Source organism: Vanellus vanellus, assembly GCF_965231255.1.
Source record: "Vanellus vanellus genome assembly, chromosome: 1".
Classification (NCBI taxonomy): domain Eukaryota; kingdom Metazoa; phylum Chordata; class Aves; order Charadriiformes; family Charadriidae; genus Vanellus; species Vanellus vanellus.
Genome location: NC_138905.1, coordinates 94,841,714 through 94,860,044, shown reverse-complemented (window position 1 = coordinate 94,860,044; position 18,331 = coordinate 94,841,714). Strand labels below are relative to the sequence as shown.

General features: G+C 38.4%; 1 protein-coding gene across 1 annotated transcript in view; it reads right to left on the bottom strand.

The window, feature by feature from the left end:
- NME7 (NME/NM23 family member 7) overlaps positions 1-18,331 on the bottom strand; it is a 94,242-nt gene that overhangs the window by 60,000 nt on the left and 15,911 nt on the right. Inside the window, exons 2-6 of the mRNA XM_082481450.1 lie at positions 15,241-15,348; positions 11,653-11,819; positions 6,361-6,471; positions 3,746-3,796; positions 1,076-1,283 (exon numbers count right to left, since the gene is read on the bottom strand). Of these exons, the coding sequence (XP_082337576.1) occupies positions 1,076-1,283; positions 3,746-3,796; positions 6,361-6,471; positions 11,653-11,819; positions 15,241-15,348 (645 nt within the window). The remainder of the gene's footprint in view (positions 1-1,075; positions 1,284-3,745; positions 3,797-6,360; positions 6,472-11,652; positions 11,820-15,240; positions 15,349-18,331) is intronic.

Genomic DNA, 18,331 nt, shown 5'->3' with positions numbered 1-18,331 from the left:
TCAGGTCCAGCATATGATTTCTTGTCAAAACCAGAGACACACGGAGAGGATCCAGCAGCCCAGGCACAATGCAGATCAGAGATGAGTGCCTGACCAGCGAAAAACCACCCACTCTTTGCAGTTAGCTTGCTGTGCCATACAGCCTAACAGCCAGCTAGAAGAAGAGGCTGACCAACTCTGTCCTCAGCACCAGACTATAACCTCTACATGTATTTTCTAGTATACAGTAGCTGGCAGCTTATTAGGTATTCTGGGGCAGGTTTCTCTCCAGCTCTGCTATTGCAGCTGTTCCAATTTAAACAGAGGAAAGACTAGGACCAAGGAAGCAACACCTGGTATATTTTCCCTGCTGGATAAAGCGAAGACACCACAGCGCAATACCAATCAATCACGAAATAAATTTTATTCTTGCCATTATATAACAGTGTATCTACCCCACAACAACACACACAAATAAACACCTCAATTCTGTAAAAATGCTGGTGATATTTATCACCCAGTCCCAGGGCTTTTTCTTAACACTAAGGAAAGACACACTGCAAACAAAGCAAAAGGGAACTGAACTCCTCAAAGCTAGGTCCGCTGTATTTCCTCTCAAAATACAAAGGAATAAAAAGTGGCCTGTTTTCATAATTATTCATTCTGAACAATGACAGCAGAGGAAAGCAGGCAGCAGGTAGAGGACTAGTGAGGACTGTGGAGAACAGATAAGTGAAACACAAGACGCATAAAAGGATTTAATTGTTTAATCCCTTTCTTTTTATGGCCAACATTGGTAGGCTATAGGTAGATCATGCAGACTATGCAATTAAGTCAATGTTTGTGACGTACAGAAGACATTACAAACGACGAGGCATGCTCTCCTGACCAAAGTGCCCGAGGTTCCTCTTTGTGACAGAGATAAACAGGGTTTCTGTTTTCATACAGTTTATTTTTCCATGCGAAAAAGGATTCATAAATTGTATCTAAACTAGTTCTGAACTCAGGTGGGGAAAAAAATTATGAATTCCTGACCCAGCTGCTACCAGATAAAGCAAAAATAAACCCCAGTCAAGAAACACAGTCAAAAACTTACTTGAGCAGCTGAAGCAACCGAATCTGGGCCGTGAGCTGCATTTCTTAGGCCATCATGTCCAAAGTTTGCTCTAATGCTGTCTAGGGCATCAGTCTGAGCCACTGAAGAGTTTGCCGGCCCCAGTAATGTTTTCCATTTACAAACTGCATCATCTCCTAAGATTTCCATAGCAACAATGGGACCACTCGTTATAAACTGCAGAAGCTCACTGTAAAACAGAAACAACACATGGTGAGCCACACTACAAATTTAAACCAACAAAAACATATGATCCAGTGGAGATGCTCAGAACTCAACTCAGCAAGGCCTTCGGCAACCTGATCTAACTTTGAAGTTGGCTCTGCTTTGAGGAGGAGGTTGGACTAGGTCATGTGCACACATTCCCTTCTTATTATGGTTGTAGAAAAAGAACCAGATAATACAAACTCCCTCAAGCTACTGTGTAGTATGTTAGATTCCAAAAGAATTTTTTAAAAATCAGTACTGGCAACAGTGAAAGAGACCCTGCTAACCATTTGTCTGACAGGAACGATTCCTAAGCATGTCTCCTGCACAGCAGGATTTCAGGATCCTCACACATAGCCTGTGTGTGTTCCCCACTGACACAACTTCAGCACTGCTGTCAGGAGGGATTGCTCCACTGCCCCGTGGATCTCAAGGATCCACTGCCCCGTGGATCTCAAGGTTCCGCCTTGGCTGGTTTGCCCAGCCAAAATCCAAAGTGGGAGAGAAGGAAGAAGTAAGATTAGGAATGTTTGCGGGGGAGAAGGGACTTAACCACAAAGTGAGTTATCACATCCTGGCAGAAGCAGAAGTCCGGTGATTTTAATGGGATGAATCTGAGTAAGAAGAGATTGTCAGGAGCAGCTTGCCTCCTGACCCGACCACCTCACTTACACAGAAAACAACCACCCAAAATTGGAAACCCAAATGTTCTATTTAAAAACTTAACAAAACACCATAACTGTTATTCTATATCTTTACAAAACATGCACACCAACAAGCCTGCCTTTATCACTGTGTAGTCTGGACAGAATGAAAAAAGGAGAAAGTTGACTCAATGCTTTTTGTACTGCTTTCTTAAAAAAACAATTTTACATAATTATAATTGTGGATGTGTGTGCTTCTCCAACCATCTTCTTCCTAATGATCATTTATGCAGTGAGCAAGAAGAGAAGAGAGGAAAAATCCTACTAGTTCTTTGCTAAAGGAATGATAGTAAAACTATGAAAAGTTACATAAACATAAAGAAACTACACAGGGAAAAGCTATTGAAACTCAGGTTCTGTTGGTCAGAAACTGTTTGTTTAGGATACAGTTAAGTGGCTTGTACATACATGCATCCAAGAAAAAAGCAATTTCTACAACACCGCTTACTGTGAAGACTAATCCTGAATATTAAACAAATTTTTAAAATTAAATTCTTTAATATGAAAAACATTCTTTTCCAAACAAGTAGGATTGCTATTTTTCCCTACTATTCACTAGACTTACATTAACTAGTGAAGTTGCAAAATCTGAATTTAAAGACAAGCAACACAATGCTAAATATAAATAAGTCAGAGATTTTACATTTCTGTGCCTTGAAGATTCTTGTTCTATTTGATTTGTAATGCCTTATAACTATTTGTTTCTAATTTAGAGAAAAATCCTACACAGAAAATGTAGCCAATAGGACTGTAGGATGGGAAACAGGCACATCACAGTGGACAAAGGTTACAGTTCCTCAGATAATTACAATTAGTGCAGATAGACATCTGTGAAATAACACCAGAGGCAAAATTCTTGCTTATTTATCAATATATTCAAGCAGGCTTACTCAGCAAAGAAAAGGCAATTCTACATCTTCCTCTGATCTCCAACATGGTCAGACATAGCCTGGGGCCATGTCTCCATGAAGGGCTTGAGTTTGGACCCACAATAAATCAGTTGCTGTTGCAGGAGAGTAGCTGGCAGATCCTAATACTCAAGCACTTCATGACAGTACTGAAACCAGGTCTTTTGGCCAAGCCAGTGCAAACCCAGGTTCCAACATGGCTGCACCCTCTTCCTAAAAGAGGCAGACTGCCAAGTCCAGAGGGAGGAGAAGAAAGTTATTTGTTGGCACTTTCAGGCAAAGCAGACATGACACAATCTCTGGGTCATAAGCAGTCTGGTCATTTATGGAAAGACTAAGGTTTTTCATGTTAGCTGGAGCAGTCTAGCTTCATGGAAGTTTGATGTTTTGTTCAAGGGTACCAGTACAATAAACAACTGCCCTATGCACTATCCTTTCAGTTACTTATGTTTTGGGGAATTTGTTACCAAATCAATTCTCACAGATAAGTGTTCCCCCGAATTCTCATTACCTGCAAGCTCCACCCTGATCCTGAAGATGCTCCTTCACCTGGCTTTGAAGTTCCGCCTTGCTGGGAGCATTTTCACTTCTGAGACACCAAAGACATTCCCCTGATAACATCAGGCTCTAAAGAGTGTGAGTTAAAACCCCTGGACAGCTGAAATAAGGATCTGTCCCTGAAGGAAGATGGACAGGGTGCATACTTTGCAAAGAGCTTCATTCAATTAAGACAAGTTCTGATTTTCCCATGGTCCTGCAGTACCAAATAAGGTAAATTAATCCTGTGCATTCAATAAGCTTAGTACATGTCAAGCTGAAATTGATATACTTACTTATAAAAAGGTTTTGATTGATGGTCTATGTAGAAATCAGCTGCTTCTTTTCTGGAAGAGTAAAAAGACATAGATATAGATATAGACATATAGATTTAGATATATACACACACATACATATATAACCTCCCCTGAAAACCACAAACTATCATCCACCAACATGTCTCTACAGGTAATGTCTTCCCAAGATGGACAGCTTGTGGAGTGTTCATGCCCAGTAACAGAAACTACACTTGACTTTGTCATATTTTGTGTGGCTACAGGTGTACCTTGTAGCTGACTCCTCCTTATGCTCCTACTCTGGAACCCAAGAAGAATTTCATTTTCCTACCCTTGACAAACATTTGAACAGTCACAGCTTTCTCTTTTTTTATCAAAATGACCACCTGCTCATTGGAACTGAAAAATTCTTGGTTTGTTGCTGTCAGTTCAGCGCAAGTATGAGCCATTCAAAATTCAAAAGATTTTAATTCACCATACAACTAATGTGCTTTACCTCCATTTCATAACTAAGGCAGAAACATGATTTGACAGTGATGCTAGTCACAGGAACCCTTGCAATCTCAGCTTCAAACCTACACTCTGCAAATAGCCTAAAGTTTCTGTTTACAATTCACTATTTCACCAGAAAATCCTCTTCTGAAACTAATTTACTAAATAATTTTGGAAAGCAAATATGAAAAAGGTATACAAACTGACTAAGTATTATCATTTCTGAATGTGAAGAAATATTTGAGGGATATATTTCTGAAACAAATTGAGCTCAACTACTCAGTTAAGAATTTCTATTGCAATAAATACAAAATTGCAGTTGTGCTGTATTGGCTCCTTTTTCATTTCATCTCTCTCATTAGTTCTCTGCTTTTAAAGAATGGAAAATAGTGTTCATCTGGAAATAACAGGCTGAACCAACATATGATTAAATGAAGAGACTAGAGAGCTGACCTATCAAAGGAGGTGCCTGCCCTCACTTTCATATCTTGGCTACAATTTTTACAGAAGGAATGAATCTACTTAACATTGATTGCCGGACAGATGTCAGTAATAACCCCTTTAAAGAAAGCAGTAGATGATGATGCTGGTTTGAACAAACCTGCCTGCAGAGATCTAAGGGTAGAGGACTTTGGCAAAGCCATAGTTCTATCATTTTAAAATGGCACAGTCCCAAGAAATGGAGTATATAGTATGCAGAGAAACTACAAATACTGAAGACATTATTTTAAATATATCCAGTATCACAGCCTAATCTTGTGCTTAATAATTTTTAATTATACAAGACAAGCGTAAATTTTGATATAGAAATAGGTAATAAAAGTTCAAGTTTCAAAGTTTCTTCACCTCAGTGTGAGTCAACTCTAAAGCACGTGACTTGGCTCAACAGTTCTTCAAGTTCTCAGACAGACATGAAATAAAGAACCACCCAACATAACACTTCAGGATCAAATCTCTCAGACTGCAGAAGAGCAAGCCAAAAAAAGCTGGCTTGAAAGACATTGTGAATTGTAAATCAGTATTAGAAACCTGATTGAATTCACAAACTGAAGATGTTTGAAGTAGGATCTGGGACCAGTGTAAGCAAACATGGCAACAGGTGAATGCAGAGAAGAAGAGGAAGTCACATGGTTGTTTTATCAGTGTTTCAGAAAGCCAAAAAAGGTTTTGAGGTAGATAAAAATTGTTCCTGACCTCACACAAAAACCATAAGAGCACACGAAAATGTTGTTTTGTAAGACAGATAGCTTTTCTTTTCAAAGACACATTGTACATGAACAGGTTTGGCAAAGCAGCAACGGAGAAAAAGATGACTTCCCCAAAGTTACTGCACTAGGGTAAATTAATTATGTTTCTTTCCTCTGCAGCATGCCTTTTTAAAAATCTTGTGGCTCAATGAGCTAAGTGGAGAACAGCGAAGGTTGAGGGGGATGAGACACTGGAAGAGGCTGCCCAGAGAAGTTGTGGATGCCCCATCCTTGGAAGTGTTAAAGCCCAGGTTGGATGGGGCTTTGAGCAACCTGGTCTAGTGGAAGGTGTTCCTGCCTAGGGCAGGGGGGTTGGAACCAGACGATTTTTAAGGTCCCTTCCAACTGCAACCATTCTATGATTAGGAAAATGAATGACTAAAATCTGTCCAACCCTGCAACGACATCAGATCGTTTGCTTTGCCTGGGACTTCCAGTTATTAAAAAGCAAACAAGTTTGGGTTCTGAGAGCACAAATTAAGAAAACAGATTTACTGAGAACGAACAAAACAACTACTTTAAAAACAATGTTATAATCAGCAATATGGTTTGTATCAGGAAGCCATGAGGTGAGGACCTACAGGCATACCAGTAGTAAACACTGCTGAATTGCTAAAGCTTTGTTAGTTACCTTGGATTCGTACAAAGGTTACATATTTAATCACCCATACACATTTGCACAAAAGTTTTTAATACTTAGCTTAATACTCTACATGCTTTCAGAAACCTACATGATTATGAAACAGATGAGTCTTCCCTCTATTACTCACTGGAATGGATTTGATGTGTGGAACAACACAGTATTGCTTCACAGAACGTTCTTAACTGCAAAAATAGTCTTTAGATACAATAGAACTAACCTTAAAAATTCCTTACCTTGAAAGCACCATCATTTTGGCCTTAGTTATTGTAAATCCTGCATTAATAATGATATCAATTAATTCTCCAATCTTGGGCATTGCATCAGGTTTAATCAAAGCCAGTGTTCTGAAAAAAGAAAAAGAAAAAGCAGTAGAGAGAGACAGCCAACACTACTTTCCTTAGAGCACTTGGCGTGCATGTTGAGTTTATATTCAGTCAAAAAAACATCACATCAAAGACAGAAATTCTGCCACTGTCAAACACCCTAGTCCCAGTGTCTCATCAATTTCCACGCTGTTCTTGAACGTCTGCGCAAGACATTATTCTGATAAGAACCAGCTTTGCATATTACAATTTCCTCGGCTTTCTAACCCAAGTCAGCCCACGGTGTTCCACCAGCAGTCATTATTTACTGGCGTCTCCCTTCACTTTCAGAGGAAACAATTTGACCAATTCTTCCTTAGCTAGTGTCTATCTCTATAGCTACTCACTCATGGTTCTGGGTTAGAATACAACTGATTTGTTAACGTCTCCTATAGTTGCTCAGGTCCCTTTTTTCCTTTAATCATTATACACATAAAAACAAGGCTGTTAAAATTCCCTGTTTAAACATACTACTTAAACATGTGCCTCTTCCATAAAACTCAAAGTGAAACGATTGTTTTACTATTACTTTTAAAATATTTGGAGGCCTCAGTGAGAAGAAAGTCCTGTTGTGCTTGGTACAGTACAAACACTTCACGGTATACAATATGCATGCCAAATAGCTGACACTGTTAATAGACACAATAAAAGGTTGGCAGAGGAGGTATTACGTCCCTTATACTGACTGACAGCTATATTCTAAGGGAGATCAATCAAAAAATTCTACACCCTCCCCCAAATCTTTGTTTCCAAGTACGTCCTGTCTTCTCAATAATTATCTTTTTATACTATACATCCCCAAGGCCAGGACTGTTTTATTAGTGTGCTTTGCATAGCATCAAGTACACCATCAGCACTAAACATATTATTAATCAAAAATAACAAGCACAAAAAAAAAGTCTGTAAAATGGCATTTTCTGTTTGCATTCATCTTGTGGTGAGTCAGCTTCAAATGTGCTCAGCTTACAAATGAACAGATTTATTCAACTCTGTATCTCAGAAACTCTGTATCTCTGACAATCCTAAAGAGCTCTTTCCATCTTTTACACTGTTTCCAATAAGAAAGGCTACCCAAGACGGATTTTTTTTTATTGCAGTATTTCCCAAAATGAAAGGCAAATAATTGCAAATTTCTCATTTTATACACCAGCATAGCATGGAAAGCAGCCTTTAGGTTTGCAGCAAAATATTCTAGCCAGGGCAAATACACTGAGGTTACAGGAGATGGATGAACTTCCACTACCTCTACTTTGAATCTTAAGCGACTCCAGATTGACAGATGTTTTGGGGACAGACAGACTATCTATTTCACAGCAAATCTAAAGGAAGGGAGGTTTTAGGACCAGGAAATGTAAAGAGGAAGATTTAAAAGTATGCGACATTTCATCTGAAAGTAAGGGAGAGACATAGATTACCTTCAGAAACAGAGATTCCCTCAAGAATCAGGAAGTTCATATACACAGACCAGCTTAGCCCCAGATCCGTTGGGAAATATGACACAAAAAGACTAATGGACTAAGGTGTAGCGAGAAACCACATGAGAGTAGTCAACCAAGCCTACGCTTCAGTCCATCGCATGGGCTAAAGTTGGTTTAGCCCTATCTTCAGATCAGGAAAGGCTGACCTCTGGCCAATATTCAATACAATTTGCCAGCAAACTCCATGCAGCCTACGGCCCCAAGGCTGTTCCCCTCTTCCCAAAGGATTTCACAGCTCCACCTCATTTTGTAATACAATTTATCATATGACAGGGTGTGCCACGTGCATCGAGGCATGTGAGGGGGAGCAGCTGCATGGCTTGACTGATGACACGAACCCACCTGGTCACACAATGCATGATCTGCATCTTAGCACAAGAGGTTCTCAACTGTTGTTTACCATGAACAGTAAGGATCAAATCAGTGGAATGAGACCCCCAGTGCTGTTTACATTTCCTTGAGGAATACTTTTTTGAATCCATGTTATTGCACAGACTATTTGAGACAGACTGCTAATGCTAGAAATAAAATGTCCCTTACTTTGCAAGCTTCCTAGAAAAAAATGTAATTCTTAGCAATACGTAATGAAATATTGCACTATGAAGCAATTTACCTAGAAGATATTAATACGAACTGCAACGAGCAACTCTTACAACATCTTTTCTCCAGCACTGATGTATAAACTTTAACATTTCAGTGCGAGCTTCTCAGAGGTATGCGGGATAAGAAAAATATAATTCAGGATGCTCAAGACTGTTTCTGAGATTGGATTTTGATTCATGTGCCCTATTTTTAGTTTTAATTAGGAATCTGTTTCTTGTGGTTTGACACGATGCAGTCTGAAAAGTACATTTTGAAACAATTTTATGTCTAGGAACAAAGGAGAGAGTGAAAATTAAGCTCATTTGCTTACATTTTCAGAGAGACTGTACGACAGTACTCCAATGAGTACTGAAACATCAGAAGATGGTAACTGATCAAAGGAACAGTGCACAAAGCATGCTGCGACTATGCTTGTGAGATCTATTTATTTCTAATAATAGGACTGTTGCATGTACAGTAGCTTATGTCTTGTAGGGGAAGAAACACTGATTATGTCAATGACTGGAATCATAAGGATAACATACCCAATCAAAAAAGAATTCAAATCTTTCTGGTTGAGACACAAGCTTTCTAACACCATTTCCAAACCCAGTGATATTAACTGACTTTAAGTATAGACTACCTAGACAGGACACACTACTCGACAAACGTTTACCTCAAGTTACAACCACCCAGGATCACAAGTGAAAGACTAAAGAAACAGAAATCCCTATCCCATGCCAGTGATTCCTTAAGTGGTGCACTGTAAGTAAGCACAGGCTGGCTTACCCATTTTAGTCATTGTGTGTGATGGTTTCCTTATGATGCACTGCGAGGGGAGCAGGGAAGAACAACACTGAAATATGGCTATATTTAAAAATTGACCCAAGAAAAGTAGGTGTAGAAATTGAAAATCCATAGAAATGTCTTAATAATTTTAGTCAAATTCTAGAAAGGGTCTGTGCATATGTAGCCTCTTTTTACACATTTGTTTTGTACCTCGTACCTAGAGTCACAATCACTTGCTTTACTTACAAAAACAAAGGTCCCTAGTTCAAAACTTTCAAGATTTTTGACATACATTCCTCAGTCTTCCTCAAAGGCCTTTGCTGAGGCTGTCTGCATACACATTCAGTGACCAAATAACATATTTCCAAAGTCAAACTAAACTGCTGATAGTCCTGTACAGCACAAAGGCAAGAAAAAGATGTGGAAACATTCTGCCTCATACTACATCCTTAAAATTTTTATTAGAATTCCAACTACAGATTATTTTAGGAATTATCACATATTGCAGAAATCTTACTATATCTATTAACTAATAACTGCTGTAAAAACTGCTAGGACCAGGCCAAAAAAACCAAATACCTCATATGCAACTGTTTTGCCCAAGGACTCTTTTAATATGACCCTGTTTACCCAGTGAAAGCTTCTGTGAAGAAACTGGATTTTGAGGATCCCTTGCCTGTTTAAGACACCTTTCACTATGTTCCTTTGGGCTATTCTGAATATGTAACACCACTTGCATATCTATGTTATCTTTCAGCCAACATTCCTAAAATGTTTTCCAAACAGCTGACATGTCATAAATTCGCTTCCTTCCTTTTGTAGAGCAGTAAAAAAACTCACCCCCTCCCAGGACCACTTAAATGACACAACTATAGCATTGCTGTATTGACAGCAAGTTCCCTTACAAGAAGAAGAAAATGTCATTTTTTCACAGACCGCCTTTTCTTGGTATAACTGCATCGGCACTGGGGCTTATGTTAGTTTAGGCAGAGCAGGAAATACACAACTATAAAAAGTTACACTGATAACGAAAACCATACACAAGACAGATGTAATCTGCCCAAGGCTCCAGTGAGGAACAGAGAGAGCAGCCACATACACAGAAGCTGTCCTCTGGTGATCTTCACCTCCCTTGCTACTCTTCCACCATTCCCAACCCCAGCTTGGAGAAAAAGTACCAGGAGAACTCCTTCTGGAAAGATGTTATGTCAGTCATTTCCAAGGCAAAGTTTTTATGAAGCTAAGACAAAGATGTGTGTTAAAACTTTCAACTCTTCCTGTATGTCTGGTTATGTACAACTCTCCAAAAAGAGTTCAAAATAAGCCCAGTTAGTGGGAGGGAGAAAGAAAGTAGGTGAATAGGGCTCACTAGAACATCATACATAAGAAAAAATTCTGTGCTGTTTTCAAAAAAAGGTGGAGCAAATTATGAAAAATTGTTAATTTGCAAATTCAGAGATTACCTGCACTGCAGTCAAACCAGATTTAAATTCCTTTTAAATTAATCCTATTGTCATTTTATTAAGTCTCTCCTGATATTTTTGTTCTTGGATGGGCTCTTAAAATCTTTTCCAAAGCAATTCTTTCAACCCAAAAGAGATGATGAGTCTTATCTTCATCCATTATAAATGAAACTTGTCTTAACAAACAAGCTTATAAGCTTTATTGACATTGTCACTCTATACTTCCTGTCCTCATGCATACAGAGTTTAGGAGATGATGAAAAAAGTCTCAGAAAAAAATCCCCCATAGTGGGAAAACCAATGGAGAATGGGAATGGGCCTCTCTCACTCCTGTTCCTATTTTTTTCAGTTACTACTACTAACACAGAGTAGATCTGATTGGTAAGGCACTACGCTTCTGCACAGACCCCAGAGAGACAGGAGCTAGTTTTGCAAGAGCCCAGCACGCACCAGGGTTACCATAACAATTCTGCCCCAAGAGAATCCACAAATCCCAAGAATCCTACTGCTGCCTGCCCTGGGGGAGGTAACAAAGCTGAACAGGACCCCCTGTTTTCCTCCTCCCCCTCTTCTCTCCCAAGAGACCCAGAGGAAGCAGCAGATGACACCATGGAGAAGCTGGCCTTGAAGATTTTTCAGATAACAATGGTATTCTTGTGTTCACGCACAAGCAGGGACCACTTCGTTCCCCTCCAGCTATCAGTATGCCAGATCACTTCAAACAGCACGAAAACTTGTAGCTGTCTCCTCCTCTCCTCACAATACAGAAAACTTACCTCATTTCCAGCAAAGAACAACTACTTTGAAACCCCAACCACAAAGGAAGAGTTAAAAAAAATGTGCTTTCCTACCTCTCTTTGCGGCTCCCCAGCTTGCGGGCTGTATATTGATCTCCATAGTCCACTAAGGATAGATGACGGGAAAAAACAGTAATTTTGTTGCCCACAAATAAATCCTCAAGGTGTAAGCTCTCATACTTGGTGCGCTTCAGAAAGGTGCGACGGTTCTTCACATCATACTGCAGAGAAAAGTAGATTAAACCTACCATAGCACAAGATTTAAGCTGTGGGCAAACTCAACGTAATTTTAACTCTACCTTCAGAAATTTCCATAGTACTGTGGAATTTAATCTGATCACTAAATTGAGTTAATTCCTAAACCTTTGAACTTGCAGGTGTACCAGGAGCTTAGAAGACTAAACCACAATTACAAATCTATTCCATCCAAATAGTCTCAGGCTGACAGCTATCTTTGATTTTTTATTTTATCATTTGCTTGTGCTAATTCAAGCTGTGATAAATGGTTCAGGTGCCCAGTCTCACCGAGAGTTCCCCCTAGCAGATCTATGCTGTTTCACAGACCAATGGCTCACACCAGGAATGATCAAGATACACACTGTGGCAGGTCTCCTCTTCAGGGCATCGTTCCAGTGATACTATGCTTTATTTGACTGCATAAGACTCAGAATTAGGGATGGATGGATGACTGCAACACTAGGTTGAGACGTTCTCACTGCCTAGAGCTGCAAGCTCAAAAGCCTGTCAAGACAATTCAGCTACATATCATCATTCCAAGCAAGAAAAAAGTATTTTTCTGGGTGGGCTGGCAAAGCACAAAAGGCAACCTGCTGAACAGTTTCTTCACTGCATTTCGATATTACAGATGCCTTCAGTTTCCTGTGGAAGTGAAATCCTATGAAAAGTAGATTTTGTCCTCCTCAGGCCAAACTTCCCCTTCTCTGTCTTGAATTATGTATACTGTCCTCCATTGCAATGGTATACAGACTAGAATAGCATTAAAAGAAAGAACAACATTCCCACAAATTTGGGGGGGAAAAAAAAATTAAGCGCAAAATTACATACTCATCCATGTTCTGAAATGTACGAATACATTTGTCTCCTGTTAGAAGGCTAGAAGAATTGTAAGTTTTTCCACAATAGTCAAAACTTTGCAGATCAGTGAATATAAATTATTTTGATATTTCCTTCTGCTGAGACAGCGTTATAAGGAAGAATCCTTCCCTGCTGAAATGTCTTTAGCCCATCATACATGCTCATACATGCTCCTGCTAAGTGTCCCCTATTCAAGTGCGGTAGGGAATGAAATGACAACAGGCTGAAAAAAAACCCACTTGAATTCAGTTACTTGTTTGTTCCTTTGTCAGGAAGCCTATTAACTGACTTGACCATATTCAGATTCTTCAATATCTTGACAAAAAATCTGAACATTTTCTTGGTTATTTCACTAGCAGTTTCAAGAAAGGCACCCCAAGCTGTTTCTCTCTTCTCAAGCAGAACATAAAGCAGGCAGGGGGGAAACCATCAACCTGTGTTAAAGAATTCTTCTTTAGAGTGGAATTTTGGATCTGTTTAAAAGACATTTTCATAACATGAATGATAAGCCACAGCAGAAGAAATGTAAGACTGTTTGGACTGTTCCCTTTCTGCCCATGTACATGTAGAAGTAAATTATCCACCAGAAAACAGTTCTCCGCTACAAATCTGTCCTTTTTAAAGACTTCTTCTCTCCTTTTAGGAAATCTGTAGAAAGAAAAGTTCTTCAGGCTTTAAGAATTCCACATAAGAGTTATTAAGTATGGAAAATTCAGAGAAAGGGGCATCTCTTTGCCAAGAGATCAAGTTTGATCATAAGAGTGGCTTGCTGTCCTTGGACAAAACCCTATGCTGTCTTTTTCCAGCTGCAAAGCAAGATGGAAACTTGTCTCATTACTCCCACTGTCATTTTTTTTTCACAGGAATCAAGACATGAAGGACTGAGAAAGAAAAGGAAGGCTGAGGACTTCATGTAACATAAGCCTTCAACAGCTCTGCTCCACCCTCAGCTGAGGTGTGTGATAAAGGAGAGCTATTGTCAGGGAGGTGGGCAAGGGGATGAAACATCGTTCTCATAAGCAGGGAGAAGTTTGCTCATATGCATTGCTTCCCTCTCCCAAGATATGTTAGAGGTAAGAGTGGGCTGTCATTTCCTCAGGAAGATACCAAAAGATGCAGAAAAATTAGGCAGTAATAAGGAAAGAATCACCAAATTCTGCAGAAATTAAAAAAAAAATATCCAGAAGAGAATTCTAAATTTAATCTCTGTCCACAAAATCACCCCAAAAGTGATTTTGAGCTATTCTTTCTATAGAGGTGTTCCATGCATTTTTGCTTTTTTAACTCCTGTCATGATCACACACAGTCCCTATACACTCATGACTGTGTACACGCCATATTATCTTAACCTAAGAGCACACTAGCAAAATGCAAGTCATAGGTATTTGATGCCGAATGCATTAAGAAGCTCAAGAACACCTTGAAAGCTCTTGGTTTTGAGACATCTAGGTGAAATGAACAACAATTTTGCCAGCCTACACATGGTTGTGTAGGAAGATTATTACGGCTCCTGACTGATTAGCTAAACTATCTCTGGGGAATAAAAAATAAAAATCTTCACATTTTGACAACCGTGCACACACAGACATCATACAAAGAACTAACTTAAACAGGGACATCATCATGATAGAGTCTGTTTAAATAGACTATCTGTAAAATGTGCAAAGTGCATCTCCTAACACAGGTGGATACCATGGTTTCAGTGAGCAGTAGTTTGGGTAAGAAAAGGCAGATTCCACTAGCTTTCTTATTTCTGCATTTGATATTTATAATAGTAAACCTAAAATTTGATAATGAAAGTGTGAATATCCAAATCTAAACAATTCTCAGACCCTTAGGTTTTCATCAAAAATCAGAAAAAAATAGTTCAAAACATTCACTCATTCCTAAAAGGAAGCACAAAGCATTGGTTGGTTTACTGGGATTATCTTTACAGTACACATTACATTTTAATATATATGCCTGCTACTGCAAAATGCTTGTTTTAACTTGCTATCAATAAACAATGGGTACTAGTTGTATGAATCACAAGTCAGAAAGGTCTGTGCAAGCACCACTAATGGAAAAATTTAGATCCCACTGTCTGAAGCATCCTTCCTTTCATTAAAACCAGTTTAAGAGCAATTTACCATTTCCTCTACTTTGATAAGACCCTTTTACATTTCACTCATAAGAGACTTCTGTAATTCCAACTGAAGCTTATTCCCCTGTTTGGAATCAGCTTCAATTTATGGTTCTCAAGCAGCAGGTCAGTGCTACTGAGTTTCAATTCTGAAACCCAAGTAGAGATTATGAAAATGAATCTGTCCATGCCAAAGCAAGCTTTAAGGAAAAAAAAAATCATAAATGTGGAAGCTCTTCCATATGCTTTACTGTGAACTTGTATTTTTGCTTTTCTTTTAGTTTTAGAAACAGAGCAAGATATGTCTTAAAGCATATTTTCCTTCCCTGGAAAATTAATAGGCATAGGCAGTGGCTTGCCATTTTACAAATTGTTTAATTGGATATTACACTTACAACAACAGATCTTTTTACTTTTATTCTTACCATTTCTACTGATCCATCTTTTGGATAATAGAGAAGTTCATAACGCCGAAAGAGTGATGCATTGGGGTCATACCATTCAGCAGTGAAGGCAAATCTGTCATCTTGACTCTGGAAAAAGAAAAGGGGGGGAAAGGGCTATTACAGAAAGCATACATGTTTTATATGTAAAACCACACAAATAAAAAACTTCCTTGCATTTGTTATCAAAAAAGTTAAAAAAATCACTAATAAATGCACTTGCACACTCTGTATATCATCATCATCTTATCGCAGCTGGTGACATCTTTTCACTTGTTAGCTATCATCTTTTAAGTATAATGGAAACAGCATGGCAGTTTTCCAGGCAATCTCAAAACTTATTCCAATTTCATCAGTCATGAGACATGGACTGTTGTAGAAGTTGTTGTTAGACTTCTTAACCTTATGAAAGGATTTGATTTCTTTCATTTGTTAAAAAGAACATGCTTGCTCACAACTAAATTATAGAATCTAACATATTTTCTACACATCCTACAAGAAAACACTTTCCTCTTCCTAAGCAGTCATATCTGAACTCCTGGTAACAATGAGATAAACGTATTCAAGTTAAGGACAACATTAGTCTGATTCACTACTTAACTTCCTGAAATTTACATTAAGCATAAATAGATCAATCTCATTTACAAGTCATTTTCTGCCCCTAAGGAATGTGACAAGAAAGCTAGCCTGCAATAAATCTACATGCATAGTTTCTCACCACTCCTCATCCTTCAGAGGATAACCCCCTACAGGAAAGTAAGCACAAAGGCAATGCAATGCATGTAGTTGTGCAGTGCTAGCACCTCTTAGTGGTATATGTTTGTTAGCTATTGATACTGTGATATCAGTTATTTGATAGCTGTTAGATGGAGCTCTAAATTTTTATTTTCCACACCTCCTCTAAATCTGATTGCTACTCCTGAGGGTAAGCACGGTCTTGTCACAGGATTCCACTCTTTAGATGTATCTTATACATCTTAAACATTTAGGTACCACTGAGAGTTCAAGTTGAAGCCATGTAGGCCTTTTTAGTCCTTCGGATTTTAGAAAACAACAGCATTTTAGTTGTTTCAAAGAATGCTCAATAAGCAACAGGACAGAAAGATTTCCCATGGGCTTCCATTATTATTCTAGAACATCAGCAGGAAAAGAATTATAATCATTTTCCTAGTGAGTGAAAGCCTATAGACATATAGACATTAAAATAAAATAAAAAATAAAAATAAAAAATAAATTAAATAAAACAAACAAACAAACAAAAACCTAAACCAAATCAAACAAAAACAGTGATCTTCCTTTTCTTGTCAGTGCATTTTTCTTTCACCATCTTCAGCTCAAAACTCATTTAGGACTAAGTGCTTTTGCAGGCTGAAGTCCCAACACAAGCAACAGCAGGAAAGAATGAGATAATGAAGAACAATTTCAGAATTTTACAATGTGATGAATATTTGTACCTGTTCAGTTAAAAGCATCATGGCAAGTCCCCCATCCTCCTGTCAGCCCTTATGGTACCCCTACAATGCACACCGAAGACACCATTATATCACAGAAAGAGTTACGCAGTGAGAGCAGCACAGCGCTCTGTGAAGGATGCAAAGCTTTGATTTCTAACTGTAGAAGTCTGTACAGCACTGAAAGCTTTATTTACATGAGCTACTTTAACTCTTGTGTTATCTCTACGCTACACACTGCATCCTTTGACAATACTCAAACTCCTGTTTTAGGTGCTGCACGGAGCACAAAAACTCTCTGGGGACATACCCTGGTTTCTGGCCCTCACTTAAACTAGACATGCTTGTGTCTTCATTGCTACTGCTTTCGTTGTGGAGATATGTAAGCCAGAAAAAACTCTTTCTTATTTCAAACCTCACACCTTAATTTTTCTATATAAGCATGTTGTTGGCAATAAGCTATAATATGGGTTGGCAGACAATGACAAATGACTGATTTCAACCTTGATCTTAAATACACTTGTACTGCTGGAAGACAAGACAAAACATTTTATTGATTAATTTGACCATCATTATGGATGATATAGGGATATGGATATTATAGGGAAGCAGTTCTTTACCAAAGACGTTGTCTAAAAAGAAAAACAGTCCTGTTTCTAGTGTACTACCTCCACAAACTGACTAGTGATTTATGAAATAAAAAAAGATGCACCATCTTTAACCGATGCCTCATCATAACATGAAGACATATATAATTGCATTACTTCATGCTACTTATTTCATACTATAGCATCACTTTATATTTTCTAGGTAGCAGTTGCCAGAAAAGCTACTAATTTTCATTTAAGCAAAAATTCCAAAATTTCCAAATGCTTACTTGTCTTGTATTTATGTGAACAAGCAAAGAAAACAATTAGATTTTTCGCTTAGTCACTAGTATCAGTCATCAGCACCTTCATGTTTACAGTGAGAAACTACATCGTGTGTCTCGTCTGGTGAGGAACTGGTCTGATTGTTTTAATGCAACCTTCGTTTTAAGATCTGTTGATCTTAGTGATCTGTTAAGATCTTAATGTCTGAGCTTTTCATACTTCTGGGCACTGCTTCTTATTGCTGAATGACAGAAATGACCATTCTGTACTGTCTTCTTTTAGCACTGTAAGCAAAGGCAAGGTAATAAATGCTACTTAGACTTGAAAAACACTGCAGAGCTAACCCCCAAATGACCAGTAACGTTATCAGTAAGCAGGAAAATTTGAACCGATTATTATTTTGAGTTTGGAAAATATGGTGAGTGAACAGTTTTCAAAAACCACCAAAACAGTCTGTAAAGCTTCTCCTAGGCCCTAACTAGAATTTCCTTTGCTTTGTGGACATAACATTATCACAATAAATGCTTCTAAATGCAAAGAACAATATCAGAAGAAAAGTCAAGAGCTTATGGGAAACACTGTAAAACTAATTGGCAACGCATTATGTTTGTGAACTGGTAGACTGTTTCAGAGGCACACACTGCAAAGTGAAGAAATTCAGTATTAAAAGCAAACTGAAGACCCTCCCAAACAAGTATAATGTAAAACACAGCAAGAATGGTATTTTACTATTGCAGATTCATGCGAATG